This window comes from Podarcis gaigeae (genome assembly GCF_964106915.1).
Source record: "Podarcis gaigeae genome assembly, chromosome: 5".
In the NCBI taxonomy this organism is placed as follows: Eukaryota; Metazoa; Chordata; class Lepidosauria; order Squamata; family Lacertidae; genus Podarcis; species Podarcis gaigeae.
In genome coordinates this window covers 61,328,195-61,341,772 of record NC_139681.1, presented here as the reverse complement: position 1 = coordinate 61,341,772, position 13,578 = coordinate 61,328,195, and the positions used below count along the sequence as shown (strand labels likewise).

The window sequence follows — 13,578 nt, the reverse complement described above, 5'->3', positions numbered from 1 at the left end:
ATCTCGCGGGTGTTGTGGGACGAGGTAGCAGCTTCGCTTGCGGGGGTGGTGTTGTTTGGAGCACATCATGGGCGACGCAGAAGGCGGCGGCTCTGGGTGGCCTCGCTGTAACCTTGCTGAGCCTCGCTCTGACGGAGGAGCCTCCCCATGTATAGCTCTTTCCCTGACTAGAAGGAAGAAAGGCGTTATCACAACTTAACCCTTTCTAAAACCTTCCAGTTTCAAACGAATATGACACAGGCTGACTCGGCCCGACCCCATTTGTGCTGCTAAATCTTGAAGTAATATGTTTAGGGTAGAAATAAAGTTTTTAAAAATGTGCATCCTGGCACTGGTGTACCCAGCAGATCCACAACATCCATTTAAAGCACCCCCAACACATGCTTAAAGTACATGGGTTCCAATGATACCTGGGAACTGTAGTTGCTCGCAGAGCTACAATTCCCATCACCCTTAAACTACAGTTCCCATTATTATTTGGGGGGAGTCAAGTGCTTAAACCGTGTTAGATTTGCTTTAAATGTAGGGTGCACATCTGCTTTCAGGCTTCGTGCACACTATCCATTAACGCACATGACATACCCCAAAGTGTTTCAAGGTGTTTCTCCTAGGTTTTGCTCATACTTTTAAAAGTATATTCTCAGCTCTGAGACTCCAGTCAGAGACACGTTTTCTTGCTGGTGCTGCAACCATTTAGTATTATGCCAACAACTGGACACTTAGCTACTTAGGTATATAGGAAGCTGCCTAATGCTGAGGCAATTGGTCCACCTAGGACAGTACTGTCTGCCATTGGTAGTGACTCCAGGTTGTATCTCAGTCCTACCTGGAGATTGAACCAGGGACCTTTTGCATGGAAAGCTTGTGTTCTACCATTGAGCTATGGTGTGAGACTGGTAATTGATCATTTACATACAATATTTCAGAGTTTTATATCCCCTTATTGCAATGTATTTGCATTCCTCATACATTAAAAATAACAAGCCTGCTATCATTTTAATGAGGCTATACTGCAAAAACAACCCCTGATTATTTATAAGGCTAATACGTCCAATTCTAATTATGTTTATTTACTTATTTCCTAGTTCCTATGAGCGATGTGACAAATGTATGAGTGCTTATTGAAGGTATTCTGCTTGTTATGTGTGCACCTACTTGTGTTTGATGAGACAGATCTTGGCACAAAATAGTCTGCAGTTCGTGCTTTTAATACTTTGTTGGCTGGATCCCAGAGGGAAGGATGGATGTCACGCAGGTCCTAATGAGATTGCATTGACAGGAAAGATTGACCTACCTTGTAACACCAGGAGTAAGACGCCCCACCTGGATGGTGTGTGTGTATAGGTGCGCAATACCATGCACCCAGTATCTATCCCAATTATATTCTTCTCACAGCAGCATAAATGATCTGCGAAAAGCAAATCTGTCTAAAGATAAGATGCTCAAGAAAACTGGGGAAATACCTGAGACCTTTTGTTGGTATGTCTTTCTTTCTTTCTCTCCCTTCCATGAGCTTTTTAAAAAAATAACAGTAGTATTCACTAATGTAGCAATACAAATGTGCGTAGGTAAAGCAAAGTGTTTAATACGTAGTTGCTGAAGGCAAAAAGTATGTAAAGTGAAGTTAGCATTTATCTGTGAGGTGTTATGTCCAGGAGTGTAGAAGCTCAGAGACATATAACTGCAATAGGGGCTGAAGCAGACCTTAATTTAGTCTGTGCAACTGACAACTTGTGCATTTTCTCAAGAAAGAGAAAAACAACAAGAGTAACACCCACGTGCTTTTTAAGTCCCGTTTATCCATATGGCAGCAGACTATTAAGAAGCTGCTGAGAAGTTCTGTATACGTTCAAACAGATGAACTTCTGTTCTCCAGAATAGCAGGATTAATGTCACTCAGCATTACTCATTCAGCATGCACATGGCTATCTAACTTGTTCATCATTATTGATTGCTGATGGTATAAATTGTCTCACTCAATCAGCAGCAGTAATTACATCTCCTAATATGTGATATAGAGTTGTCTAATTAGAAATGCGCTGGCAAATATGCAAGAAAAAGAAAGAACAGTGGAACAGCAACCCAAATAAACAAATGCATGTGGAGAAAGTGTTACAAGATTCAGAATGGGTTTTTATAAGGGTATAAACTGAGTAAACAATTTTTAGTTGAGTTGATGAATCATATTTGTTTTGATTAATTGGCTAAAGCTGCACACTTTTGTAGGTGAAAAGGAGTTCGTTTAAAAATATTTATAAAATTATTTTTGAATATAATTTTTAAGAAAAAAGAACACACCTGTTTGTTCCTGGACTAGTTCCAAGTTTGAGGGGGCCATTAGCAAACTGCCCCCTTAAATCAGTGGCCTTCCTGACTGGCTTGACTGGTAGCAGCAATGACACAAAGAAGTAGGACTCCAATCACTATCAGGTTTTTAAAATTTTACTTACTGAATTTATATCCCACCCTTTCTTCCAAATGTAGCCTGCAATGGATATCTGAAAGCCACACATTTAATTTCCTGCAATGCTCCAACTGGAGGCATTGTGGGAAATTTAGATGGCAGACAGGTGGAGGAAATTAAACAATTGAAGGGAGTTCCAGGGCAGGCATCAGCTGTGGACCCTACCATGCGTAACAGCAGGCACCATCTCAAAAAAGGCAGTCATTTCTAGGTGTGAGAGAAGGGTATATGATAATTACCACCAGATATCCTTCAACTGCATCTGAGTTTTTGGTTTCTATTTAAAAGCACCAGGCATTCAGATTTTTCTTTGGAATACCTTTTAGAAATATCTAAACCAAATTTGTTTGGGGTAATGAATTTAAAATTACAGGGACACTCAAAAGAGTTGTGAATGAAGGTATTAATTGACCTCACTTGACTGAAATGCTAGCTGCAGAAATGGAAGATATTCGAACAGGGGGGCAAAGTCCTGTAATAAATAACTACGAAGGGAACGTCATTCGTTTCTTCTCTTCCTCATTGAACAGAGGACTGTCTTTTCAGGGTGGAATTCTTGAGAACTGGCCTTCTGTGGTTAAATCTCCTTTCTTATTACACTACTTCTGTAAAAGAGAGACGTGAAATCCATCCGACATAACAATCTTCTAAACAGGGAGTAAGTACACTCTTTGTTCTTTCATTTGGTGTGGATAGTGGGTTTTAAAATGCAACAGCAAAGGAGAAATTGCTTCCTATAAGCATTCCACACAGAAGGGTTGAAAATTATCCTTCTCCATCTTAGTTATTTTTTATTTATCACAGGAATATGGCCATTTGATGTGGACATATCGGATAAGAAAGTTATTACAGGCTGGGAGGCTGGGGCTGAACTTTAAGAGAGCAATCCTATGGAGCTAGGGGGAGAGGGAGGAGAATCCATGAGAAATCTATTGCTACTTCCTATGCCCTGCTACCTTGAGGTGGCCAGGGCAGAAGATGGCGGCGGCGGGGGGGGGGGTGTTTTCTTTCCCCCCCTTATACTAGTAGGAGGGAGGGAAATTAACTGCATCAGGTCTAGGGATTTGTGTATTGTTTGACTTTGGTGTGTTGGAGGATCAAAGGGACTTGGGAACCTGTGGGTCCAAGGTTCCCCCTGATCCACCCTCAATTTGTCTTCAAGCCCTGGTGTTTCCCCTCAGTGGTACATCCATGCCATTGAGCTTTTAGTGGGCATACTGGGAGCTCCTGACACAGCACCCACTTCGGGAACTTCCAAAGGCTCCACAGACAGCCTATAACTGATTTTAAGATTGCAGTCATGTTTTTTTATTTGTGTTTTTTTAATGAAAATATGTGACAAAATTGTTTTAAAGTAAGCCCCATTGATCACAACTCATTTATGAGTAATCAAAGGCCATTAATCTTTAAAATATGAATTTTGCAATACCTGTAGTTGAATCAAAGAACTGCAGTGTTTCAGAAAGGCACAATTTTAGCAACTACCATCCTGGAGGAAGATATGAATCAAGAAAACTAATTTTAAAATATAATTATTGGGGTGTTTTCAATCATACTTTTAATATTTGATTTACTTTTAATATTTGAAGCCAGACATCCTGTGTTACAAGGAATGTAAGTGCTATGTTCAAAAAGATAATCTGTTATTTCAAAAATGTTTCCAGTGTTTACCTTTGAGCCTTTGCCACCCAGTGATGTACCAAATAAAAATTTTATATTCAAATGCTTTACATATAATAATAATACTATGTTAAGGTCAGAAACGTAAAGATTTCAGAGTTTCAGGTGAATATTCCTATTAAAATTGTCTTACATAAAAGCAGTGTTTAACAGATTGCACTATGGAGTATTTAATCATTTGAGAAGAATGTTTTGATTTTTTTAATGTTTAGGGAATAGATTTTACTCAGATTTGGAAACACTCCCCGCTGTCTTGCTGCTAGGAGAAATGTGTCCCAAAATGCTGATAAATTATTGTAAGGAGAAAAAAAGAGAAATGGATAAACATTTATGGATTTGTCTCTTAAAGCCAGCAAGTACAGTACATAAAACATACGGTAATCTGGGATGATTATGCAGGCCATTAAATGTACCAGTATTTCCTACATCTAGCCTTGGTCTCACTTGCCACTTTTCCATCTAGCATACAAAGAATTCCCATTTGGTTTTTCCTCTAAACTTTGTAACCAGTTTTGTTGTTACATATTGGATTATGATTTTTCTTGTCCCTTGAAGATTTGACCTCGTTATGATGTTTCTCTCCCTATGAACACAGGCTGCATGTATCACCTTGAAGCAGGATGGTTGTTTTCAGAAAAGTAAGTCTAGTCCTTCATCTTGGTGTGACACATAATATATACATTGGGGGTGATGGTGCAGTTTAAGATCTGAGCTATATACAACACAAAACTGTCATAGCACAAAAGTAGCAAACTATAATACAGTTGCTATCTTACATCCAATGTGTGTTTCTTTCCAAAAATATAAATGAGGTAAGAGGATGTATCCCCAAGTTCCAACTCTAGGGTGGGGAGTGGGATTTTGAACTTACATACAGAGGGGAAATAGCTAACTGTCCCCACTCCCTATAGTTATTCTACTTAAATCTGCAGCCTTTGGTTTTGCTTAATAATTTTTAAAAAAGAATGAAATCCAGTGAGCGTGATGGGGAAATCACCTCTGGCAGTTTGTTGCATGAGTCCATGAAGTACTGCAACAGCTGCCATATTTTACAATTGTTTGCCTATAAAAGGTAAGCTAATAAAATACTTTAAAGAATAAATAGAAATAACAAAGGTTACCAGTAAACTGTTCCATAGTAATAAACCTTGGCAATATGCAATTGCAACAATGCTCTGAGAAAACAAAATGCTTATGAAATTGACCAGCCATGCCTTAAGTCAGAAAAATAAATAAGACAATAAAGAAAATGAATCTGAGGTTAGACAGCTCTCACTCTCTGGCTTCTAATGTAAGACGTCCAACAGAAGATGAGAGGCAGCAGGTGGGGGGGCAGATTTTGGCATCACACAGGGCACCACTAATATTTGAGACACCAAAGTCTGCCACTGCTTACACTTTGGCTATTGTCCTCTCTACCAGCCAAGTGAGGGAGGGCCCTCACCCATTTACCCTCTGGCACAGAGCCAGCTTCCTTTCTTACACTAACAAACATACTTAGGGCCATTCACCATAATTAAGACTTTACCAAGAAGCTTGCCTGCTAGTTCAACAATGGAGTCCTCCATTAGATTTTAAGCCTTGCTGGATCCAGGATTCAAGGAATTAGAAAGGACTCAGGCATCATGCATTCTAAACCCCCCAAACTCACAACATTATTAAAGAAGGAAATGTTAAATAGGTTGAAAAATTATCGTAAGATCCATAGCAAAGATTCCCACAGTTTAATCAACATCAAGTTGGAGGAATCGGTTCTCCAAAGCACAAGAAGTGTAACATATCCACAAATAAGTAAATGAATTTTATGTCCTTTCTTCCACAAGGGTGACCATATATGGTTGGAGGCCTCTTCAGGAAGTGAGTTTAATGTGCCCATTGGGGCAGTTGTAAAGATTTCTGACTCTGGACGGTTCTTGCTGGAAGATGATGAAGGCAAGGTAGGTGTCACAACATTTATTCAACAGATCCAAATGTTTTACATAAAGCGAAAGAGCTAGAGATGGGTCTGAATGCCACAACCAGAGATCAAGTTATTCTTAGTCTTGATAGAAATCTAGGATTCATAGCTGGAACTTTATGCGAATTAGTTATGCAGTGAGATGGGACTAACTGGAGGCCCATATCTGAACAATCTGTTCTTAAATAGTGTTTGAATGCACTTCTGAAATAATTTTGATTGATGGCCTGTCTCTAATGTGTCTCAAGGGTTAGTTCCTAGGAGTGACCTGAGGTGGTATATAAAATCTAAGCTGATTAGTTAAAAGCAGTTGTATTTAAGGAACACTGGATCATGGCTCGGAACATCTGCAATGTGCGGCCAATGCATCCCACTTCTGTCAAAGGAGTTGAAGATATGATACGTCTTGGAGACATGAATGAAGCTGGCATGGTGCGCAACCTACTTATCCGCTACAAGGAACACAACATCTATGTAAGTTAGGAATGTGGCATTTCATTGTCAATAATGTGAAATACAAGCTTGTATTTTGTCTGATCACAGATTTTCCTCTCAGTGAATTAATCATCATTTTCCTTTCCCTTCATTTGACATTAATTGATATCCAACAACAACCCCCACCCAAAAAAAACCCCAGTAGGGAATACTTCAATGTGATTGTAAGACTACTTAGATTTTTTTGATGAAGAAATCTGCATTTTGTTAAGTAAAATAAATATTTTCAATATACATTCTCTAAAAACATCAACAAAGGTGTGGGCAACCTATTTCTTTAGAGAACTATATGCCTTTGGTCTGACAGTTGGTCTGACAGTTGCCACATGCCAGCAGCGATAGGCACAGCTAGTGATGGGCAGAGCCAAAGATGAAAGTGTAATGAAATAACTAATCTGGAATAAAAACCAGTGTGCTTCAGTTTTCACCATAGTTGCCTTAGAATCCTGCGCAGATCTACTCAGAAGTAAGCCCCACTGGGTTTATTGAGGTTAATCTCAAATAAGTTTACAGAGGCATTTTAAAAAAAATTGTACAGCTGTTCTGGAAAGCAAGTGAAACAAATTCCTTTCTGACTTTACTGTGCTTCACTCACACATGGCAGAAGCCTATCAATTTATTCTCAAATTGCTAGGGGGAGTTATCCCCCACAAAGCATAACAACCCCCCCAAGAAAAAAATTTAAGTACTGCTGCTGTCACTTCCATTGTTTTCTGAGCCTACATGGAAAAGTGGTAAGGAAGAAACTCTGATGGGATGATGGAAGAATGGGTTTTACTGACTTTATTTGCAGTCTAGGGATAACAGAATTCTCTGTTTAAATGTGCACCTGGACTACTGATTATGAATGATAAGAAAAATGTAGAGTCAAATGCAACATAGCACTAAGTGGGGTATGTGTATGTGGGATGAGTTCTGCTCGTGCAATGAAACGCTCCCTCCCCTCGCATATCCCTTAAACCCATTCTGGAGATTCCTTCAGTCCTCCACAGCAGCTTTAGGAGGCATGGGAGAAGAGTGGGGAGAGACCTGTTGTGTAGGTGGATATTTCTCCCTCCAGGCAACAACTTAGCCGACTCATGCCCAAAATGTTTATATGATATGAATAATGTGTCCAATGTTCTTGACCCCTATAGTAGTGTATGGCAGAGACTCTAAAGGCAGAGAGCTTTCATTCATTTATTCTGCTTTCTACTACATTTCAAAAGCTTCTAATCTACCTACACATGTTTTCTGATACTTGATAAAGGCAGAGCATGAGGTGATGAGAATATTGTTTGGGGTTTGTGTCATAAGCATCTTAATTTATTTAGACCTACACAGGATCTATCTTGGTAGCTATGAATCCATACCAAGTGCTGCCACTGTATACCATGGAACAGATTAGACTCTACTGTAACAAGAGGATTGGAGAACTGCCACCTCATGTCTTCGCCATTGCTGACAATTGCTATTTCAACATGAAGAGAAATAAAAGAGACCAATGCTGCATCATCAGGTAGAGGCAATTTGTAGTGGGAAAGTTTGATGCTATTCCAAAGAAGAATAGCTGGTGGGGTTGGGTGGGAGAAAAGGAGCAACATCTAAGGAAAGCTTCCTGATGGGTGTTTATTGCGTTTCTCATGAAACGCACTGCACTGCACTGCCGTCCAGTGTCGTTGGCATCAAAATGTCAAACCATATTCGCCCTGCCCATTTAATCCAAAATTACCTTTTCCAGGATAAATAAAAAAAGCCACTTGCCAGCCACCTACCCATTTGTGATATCTTAATGATGTATCTGCAGTTCAAGCCCCCATATTGAACCACCCAGTGTAGAAATAAGGACAACGGCATTATTTTTATGGCACTTTGCTCCAATGGTGTAAAAGAAAAAGGCGTCTGGTTTAGAAGTGACTTGCCAGCTGTGGGCAGAGTCACTGTGCTGGCTTCCTAGCAGGTGGGATCGGCTCTGTTGTTGCATTTCCATCACACTGACCTTGCTTCTTTCTCACCCTGATGATAGGCAACAGTGACCCACCCGCTGGGATGCTAGCATAGTGGCTTTGCCCCACCCAGCAAGCTGCTTCTGCTCTGGTCCAGCTTGTTCATGTAGTGACCATGGGCCTGACTTTGATTTTTTACAGTAAAAACAGGCACATTCCCTCAAATGCCACACATTCAAAATGAGACAACAGTAATGCAAAAGAAGAGGAACACAGGTGTAGGCAAGAGGTATCAAAACACAGCTAAACGGTTGTTCAGAGAATATCCACTTTGTGTAATGGTGGAAAGCAAAATTCACTCTTTTCCTGCAACGATTGATTTAAGATTATTCAAGAGCAAGAAGAAACAGGCCACTTTTTATTCCAATTTGTCAAGAGAGTCCATCACTGAGTTCACCAGATTTGATATCTTATTTCAGTGGAGAATCTGGAGCAGGGAAGACCGAAAGCACAAAGCTGATTTTGCAGTTCTTAGCAGCTATTAGCGGCCAACATTCTTGGATTGAACAACAGATTCTAGAGGCCAATCCCATTTTAGAAGGTAGGCTATATAATGCCATTCACATGGCAGTTCATTCTATTTCTCTGACCTTTCCCTGACTGTTAATTTCTGCATTATATTTCAGCTTTCAGGAGATGTAAAAGCCACTTCTGAAAAACCAATGGATGTTTAGCACTCATGTTCATGTTATTTGATTCCAGAAAAAAATCTGTTTGCATGCCTCTTAACCCATAAAATTGCAGGAGTAAAGTGAAGAAAGTTGGTGTTGTATACCAGTATAGCAGAAGCATTTATGTGCAAAAGGGTGGTGAAGCAGTGACGTCGTCCAACGATGGTTGTTATTGTGACACACCATGCTCACTAGTGTGAATGGAATTTAGTTCAACCAATATATGCCAGTATATTGGTAAAAAAGCCACAGTTCTGTATCGCAGCAGGTGCTGCAGTGTGAAAGGAACATTAGAAAATGGATCAGAAGTGCTAGCCTTATAATCAGGAAAACTAATGCAATATTCTGCACGTCTGAAAGCACCCTTAGAATGTACATCATATACAGTCATATCTACTGTTCAGTCTGGAGGTTCCACTTGCATTCCCTATTCAGCTATTAAATATATCAGGATGTCTTTATAGAGAAGGGCATGCAGTCAGCCTTTGCTGTCACACATAAGGAAAATATTGGGGAGAAAGTATCGTCCAGTTCTGGAATATTCTTAAAAGAAATTGGAAATGGCACATACAGCTGTACTTTTAGCTGGCTACACTGTAAACAGTCAATATCTGGCAGAGGTTTATGGACTTTTAATGGTGTTTTAATAAGATTATTTTACTGAAATGATTATACATTAAAGATGGCTTACCACCCTCAAGATCTTGGGATGTAGTTGACGATAAATCAAAATAAAATAAAATGAGCACCTCTTACTTTGTGAAAAAGTACTTCCAAGTATCTTGATGCCCTGAATGAATTTAAATTAGCAAAAGAGTGGCCCTCCCCTTCATGGTGCCATCTCACTCACTTACAGCTTTTGGAAATGCCAAGACAATTCGGAATGACAATTCGAGTCGCTTTGGGAAATACATCGATATTCATTTCAACCAAAATGGAGTGATAGAAGGAGCTCGGATAGAACAGTTCCTTCTGGAGAAGTCTCGGGTTTGTCGCCAGGTAATTCAGAGCACGCGTTTAATTTGGGCAGCGTTCCTATTTTCATTTGTGCTGCTGTTATGTCTGTGGGGGTCTTCTTATCATTCTAGGCTCCTGAGGAAAGGAACTATCACATCTTTTACTGCATGTTAATGGGGATGAATCTGGAGCAGAAGAAGATGCTGAATCTGGGCACAGCTTCAGAGTACACCTATCTTACTATGGTAAGTTGTGTCATGGAATTCTACTCAATATTGATCCAGAGAAGAACTCCAAAATATAGTTAGCAGAGTAAAAACTTAAACGCGTTGCAAGATTCCCCAAAAATGGACCAGAGGCAATTGTATTTCATCCAGCAGAGCTTTACTGCTACTGAAGGCAAATGAGCATAATAGTCACAAATCCAATACTTTCAGGATTGGCACTGTCCACAAGAAGTCCAGTTGCAGCAGACTTAACTTAAACTTACAATAACTTATAAGAAGACTGAAACTTAACATGATGCATACTATATACAGAACACAACACAGAACGAAAGAGAAATAGAAAAAGAGTGAAACCCAGGCTCCTTCTGGCCTGTTATTATTGTCAGCATGACCTTGACAGAAAGAGATAACAGGAGCAGTTTAAGCCAGCTGTACTCAGCTTCTCTGAAGGATAACCCAAACATCACGAGCCTTCTGCTTGATTCTTTCACAGAGCAGCTTTCAAAACCCTCTTAAATTAATTAGAATAGGAAATATCTCTGCACATCAGATCAATACTTTCTGTACTAAGAAATGCAAACTGACAAGTTGTGCCTTATCAGTGAGCCTGGTCCTTACCAGCCATTTCACACCAGCACAAGCACACAGCACACAGAGGCTTCTCCTCCCACAAAAAATTACACATGTATTTCCATGCATTTTTATGTACCCTACAGGGAAGAAAGCTAGAGGAAGAGGCAATTTAGGGCAGAGGAACAGGAGTGTGGAGTGGGGGAAGAGTTCACACACCCTACACTCCCTGCTTCCACTCCTGCTTACTGAAGCAGTTAATTAAGAAGAAAAGAACTCCCAGGTGATAGTTTTATGTATTTGCATAAAGCATGTACTTTGGCCTTTGGGCACTTTTTTCCACTGAGCATATGCAAACCATTCTTAGATGAGAAACAGAAACCCAGTTGCCATTCCCCTCCCCACTTTAGAAAAAACATACATGAAAGTAAAATGTTTATGAAAGGAATGTGGTCCTAAAAAGGAAACACTCTTGTCTGCTCTGAGCACTTCCCTAAAATGGAGAGTGTTTTTTTGGTACCATCTTAACCAAAGGAGGGCTTCACCAGCTAGCACAGAATGAGAATGTCATTTGCTAAAGGACACATATTTTCTTGGAAATCAGTCACACTGATTAATATTCAGTTACATCTGATGTTCTGCAGCCTTTTAAATGTGTCTCTGGGAAGGCGGGGGTTATTGTTTTGCTGTTTTGTTTTAATTATTTACTTGTGTTTTTATCTTGTATTTTATTCTGTGAACTGCCCTGAGATCTTATGATGAAGGATGGTATATAAGTTTAATAAATAAAGTAAAGTAAAGTAATCATAATCATAATAATCATAATAAAATATGAAGCAAGTAGAAATTAATCTGATTCCAGAATTTACTTCTGGAATTCAAAGATTGCCTATTGCATAAAAGGTCTGAAGGTCTTTGTGGCTCATGAGGAAGTACAGAAACACACACACACACACACACACACACACACACACACACGGATAGATTAAAAGGGAAATGCACAGTAGAATGCATTTTGCTTTGTGTTTGCTTGCTTATGGGTACAGGTGGAAAAGAGGACACTGAGAGAAGATACAGTAGCCATCTTCAAATATCCTAAGGGCTCTCACATGGAAGAGGGAAAATGCTTGTTTTCTCCTGCTCTGGAGGGTAGGACTCGAACCAATGGCTTCAAGTTATAAGAAAGGAGATTCTGACTAAACATTCAAAAAAACTTTTTGACAGTAAGAGCTGTTTGGCCGTGGAACAGACTCCCATGAGAGGTGGTGGACTCTCTTTCCTTGGAGGTTTTTAAGCAGAGGTTGGACTGCCATCTGTCATGGATGCTGTAGCCAAGATTCCTGCGTTATAGGGGGTTGGACTAGATGACCATTGAGTCCCTTCCAGCTCTAAGATTCTATGATTCTATGCCAGTTTTCTTAGCTGTAAATGTATTGTGTGCACACAATCTCTGAGGACTAAGGCGAGGAGTGGCTTTGGTGAGAAGGGGAGGGGCAGGTGGCTTTGGCAAGGTGTAATGAATGGGAGGGTTTGTGGCTTTGGAAAGAGACGTAGGGAGGTAGGTGGGTTGGGTGAACAAATAAGCAAGGTTACAGCCCCTAGTTTACACATATACGGATTGAGCATAGGTGAACTGCCAATCTTCCCAACGAAAGGAAATCTGCTTGGCTAAGGTTCACAAGTCAGTTTTGCAATCTCCCTTTGCAACCAGATTCACAGAATCATGATACCATCCTTGAGAGATCATTCAAACGAACCACCCCATATCATTACAGTATAAAAATGTCACCACTGTTCTGTCTTCCAGGGCGACTGCACTTCCTGTGAAGGTCGTAATGATGCTAAGGAATATGCTCATATTCGCTCAGCCATGAAAATCCTGATGTTCTCTGATTCTGAGCACTGGGACATAAGCAAACTGCTGGCAGCCATTTTGCATCTGGGGAATATGGAGTTTGAAGGTAAGTCCAGCGTGTGCACCTACACACCTACACACTGACCAAAGAGGAGAAAATAGGGGTTAATGAAATTACCAGACTATACCTTGAGCAGAAAGAACATTTTGTTATCTAAATAAGAAAGTGCAGAGGAATGTAGATATTTTACCCTGAAAAAGACTCTCCTTATTATACACACTTTTAAGATGAGTGCTTTGTGATACTTGTGTATAGTGTGTGTGGGGGGAACATTTTAGTTAGAGAAGTTGGGTAAGTCAAAGTTGTATTTCACATAGTTACCACAGAACAGATTGCCTGTATGTGGAAAAACAAGAAAACAATGAATGCTGCATGGGATGTTTCTGTAGGGATCTTCAGGAATCAACATTTTGAGAAGTGGGCAGGGGATGGCGGGTATATTTGCAAGGATTCTATTTGCCACAGTTAAAAAAAAAAATCACCAGTTTAATTACTGGCACTGCTTAATGTCTGAACAATATGTTACATTTCCCTGTAAGAAGGTTCGGGGACCATAACTTAAGTGGCATCTCCCATTTTCCACATGGATATTAACACAAATACCATGGTGTCTTAGGGAGATTGTGTTATTCTTCTTGTGTTGTTACTTTCTTTAG

At 39.9% G+C, this 13,578-nt stretch overlaps 1 protein-coding gene across 6 annotated transcripts in view; it reads left to right on the top strand.

The window, feature by feature from the left end:
* The first annotated feature begins 41 nt into the window (after positions 1-41).
* MYO7B (myosin VIIB) overlaps positions 42-13,578 on the top strand; it is a 59,214-nt gene continuing 45,677 nt past the window's right edge. For 5 of the 6 annotated variants that reach the window (XM_083741677.1, XM_083741675.1, XM_083741674.1 and 2 more), the window contains exons 1-8: positions 4,731-4,782; positions 5,968-6,081; positions 6,423-6,575; positions 7,910-8,094; positions 9,001-9,122; positions 10,109-10,251; positions 10,341-10,454; positions 12,814-12,967. In XM_083741677.1, coding sequence (XP_083597803.1) covers positions 4,765-4,782; positions 5,968-6,081; positions 6,423-6,575; positions 7,910-8,094; positions 9,001-9,122; positions 10,109-10,251; positions 10,341-10,454; positions 12,814-12,967 — 1,003 coding nt within the window. In that variant the 5' untranslated portion in view covers positions 4,731-4,764. Of the gene's footprint in view, positions 897-1,085; positions 1,345-2,994; positions 3,123-4,730; positions 4,783-5,967; positions 6,082-6,422; positions 6,576-7,909; positions 8,095-9,000; positions 9,123-10,108; positions 10,252-10,340; positions 10,455-12,813; positions 12,968-13,578 lie in introns of those variants that run through there. The other variant, XM_083741676.1, reaches the window with a different exon arrangement.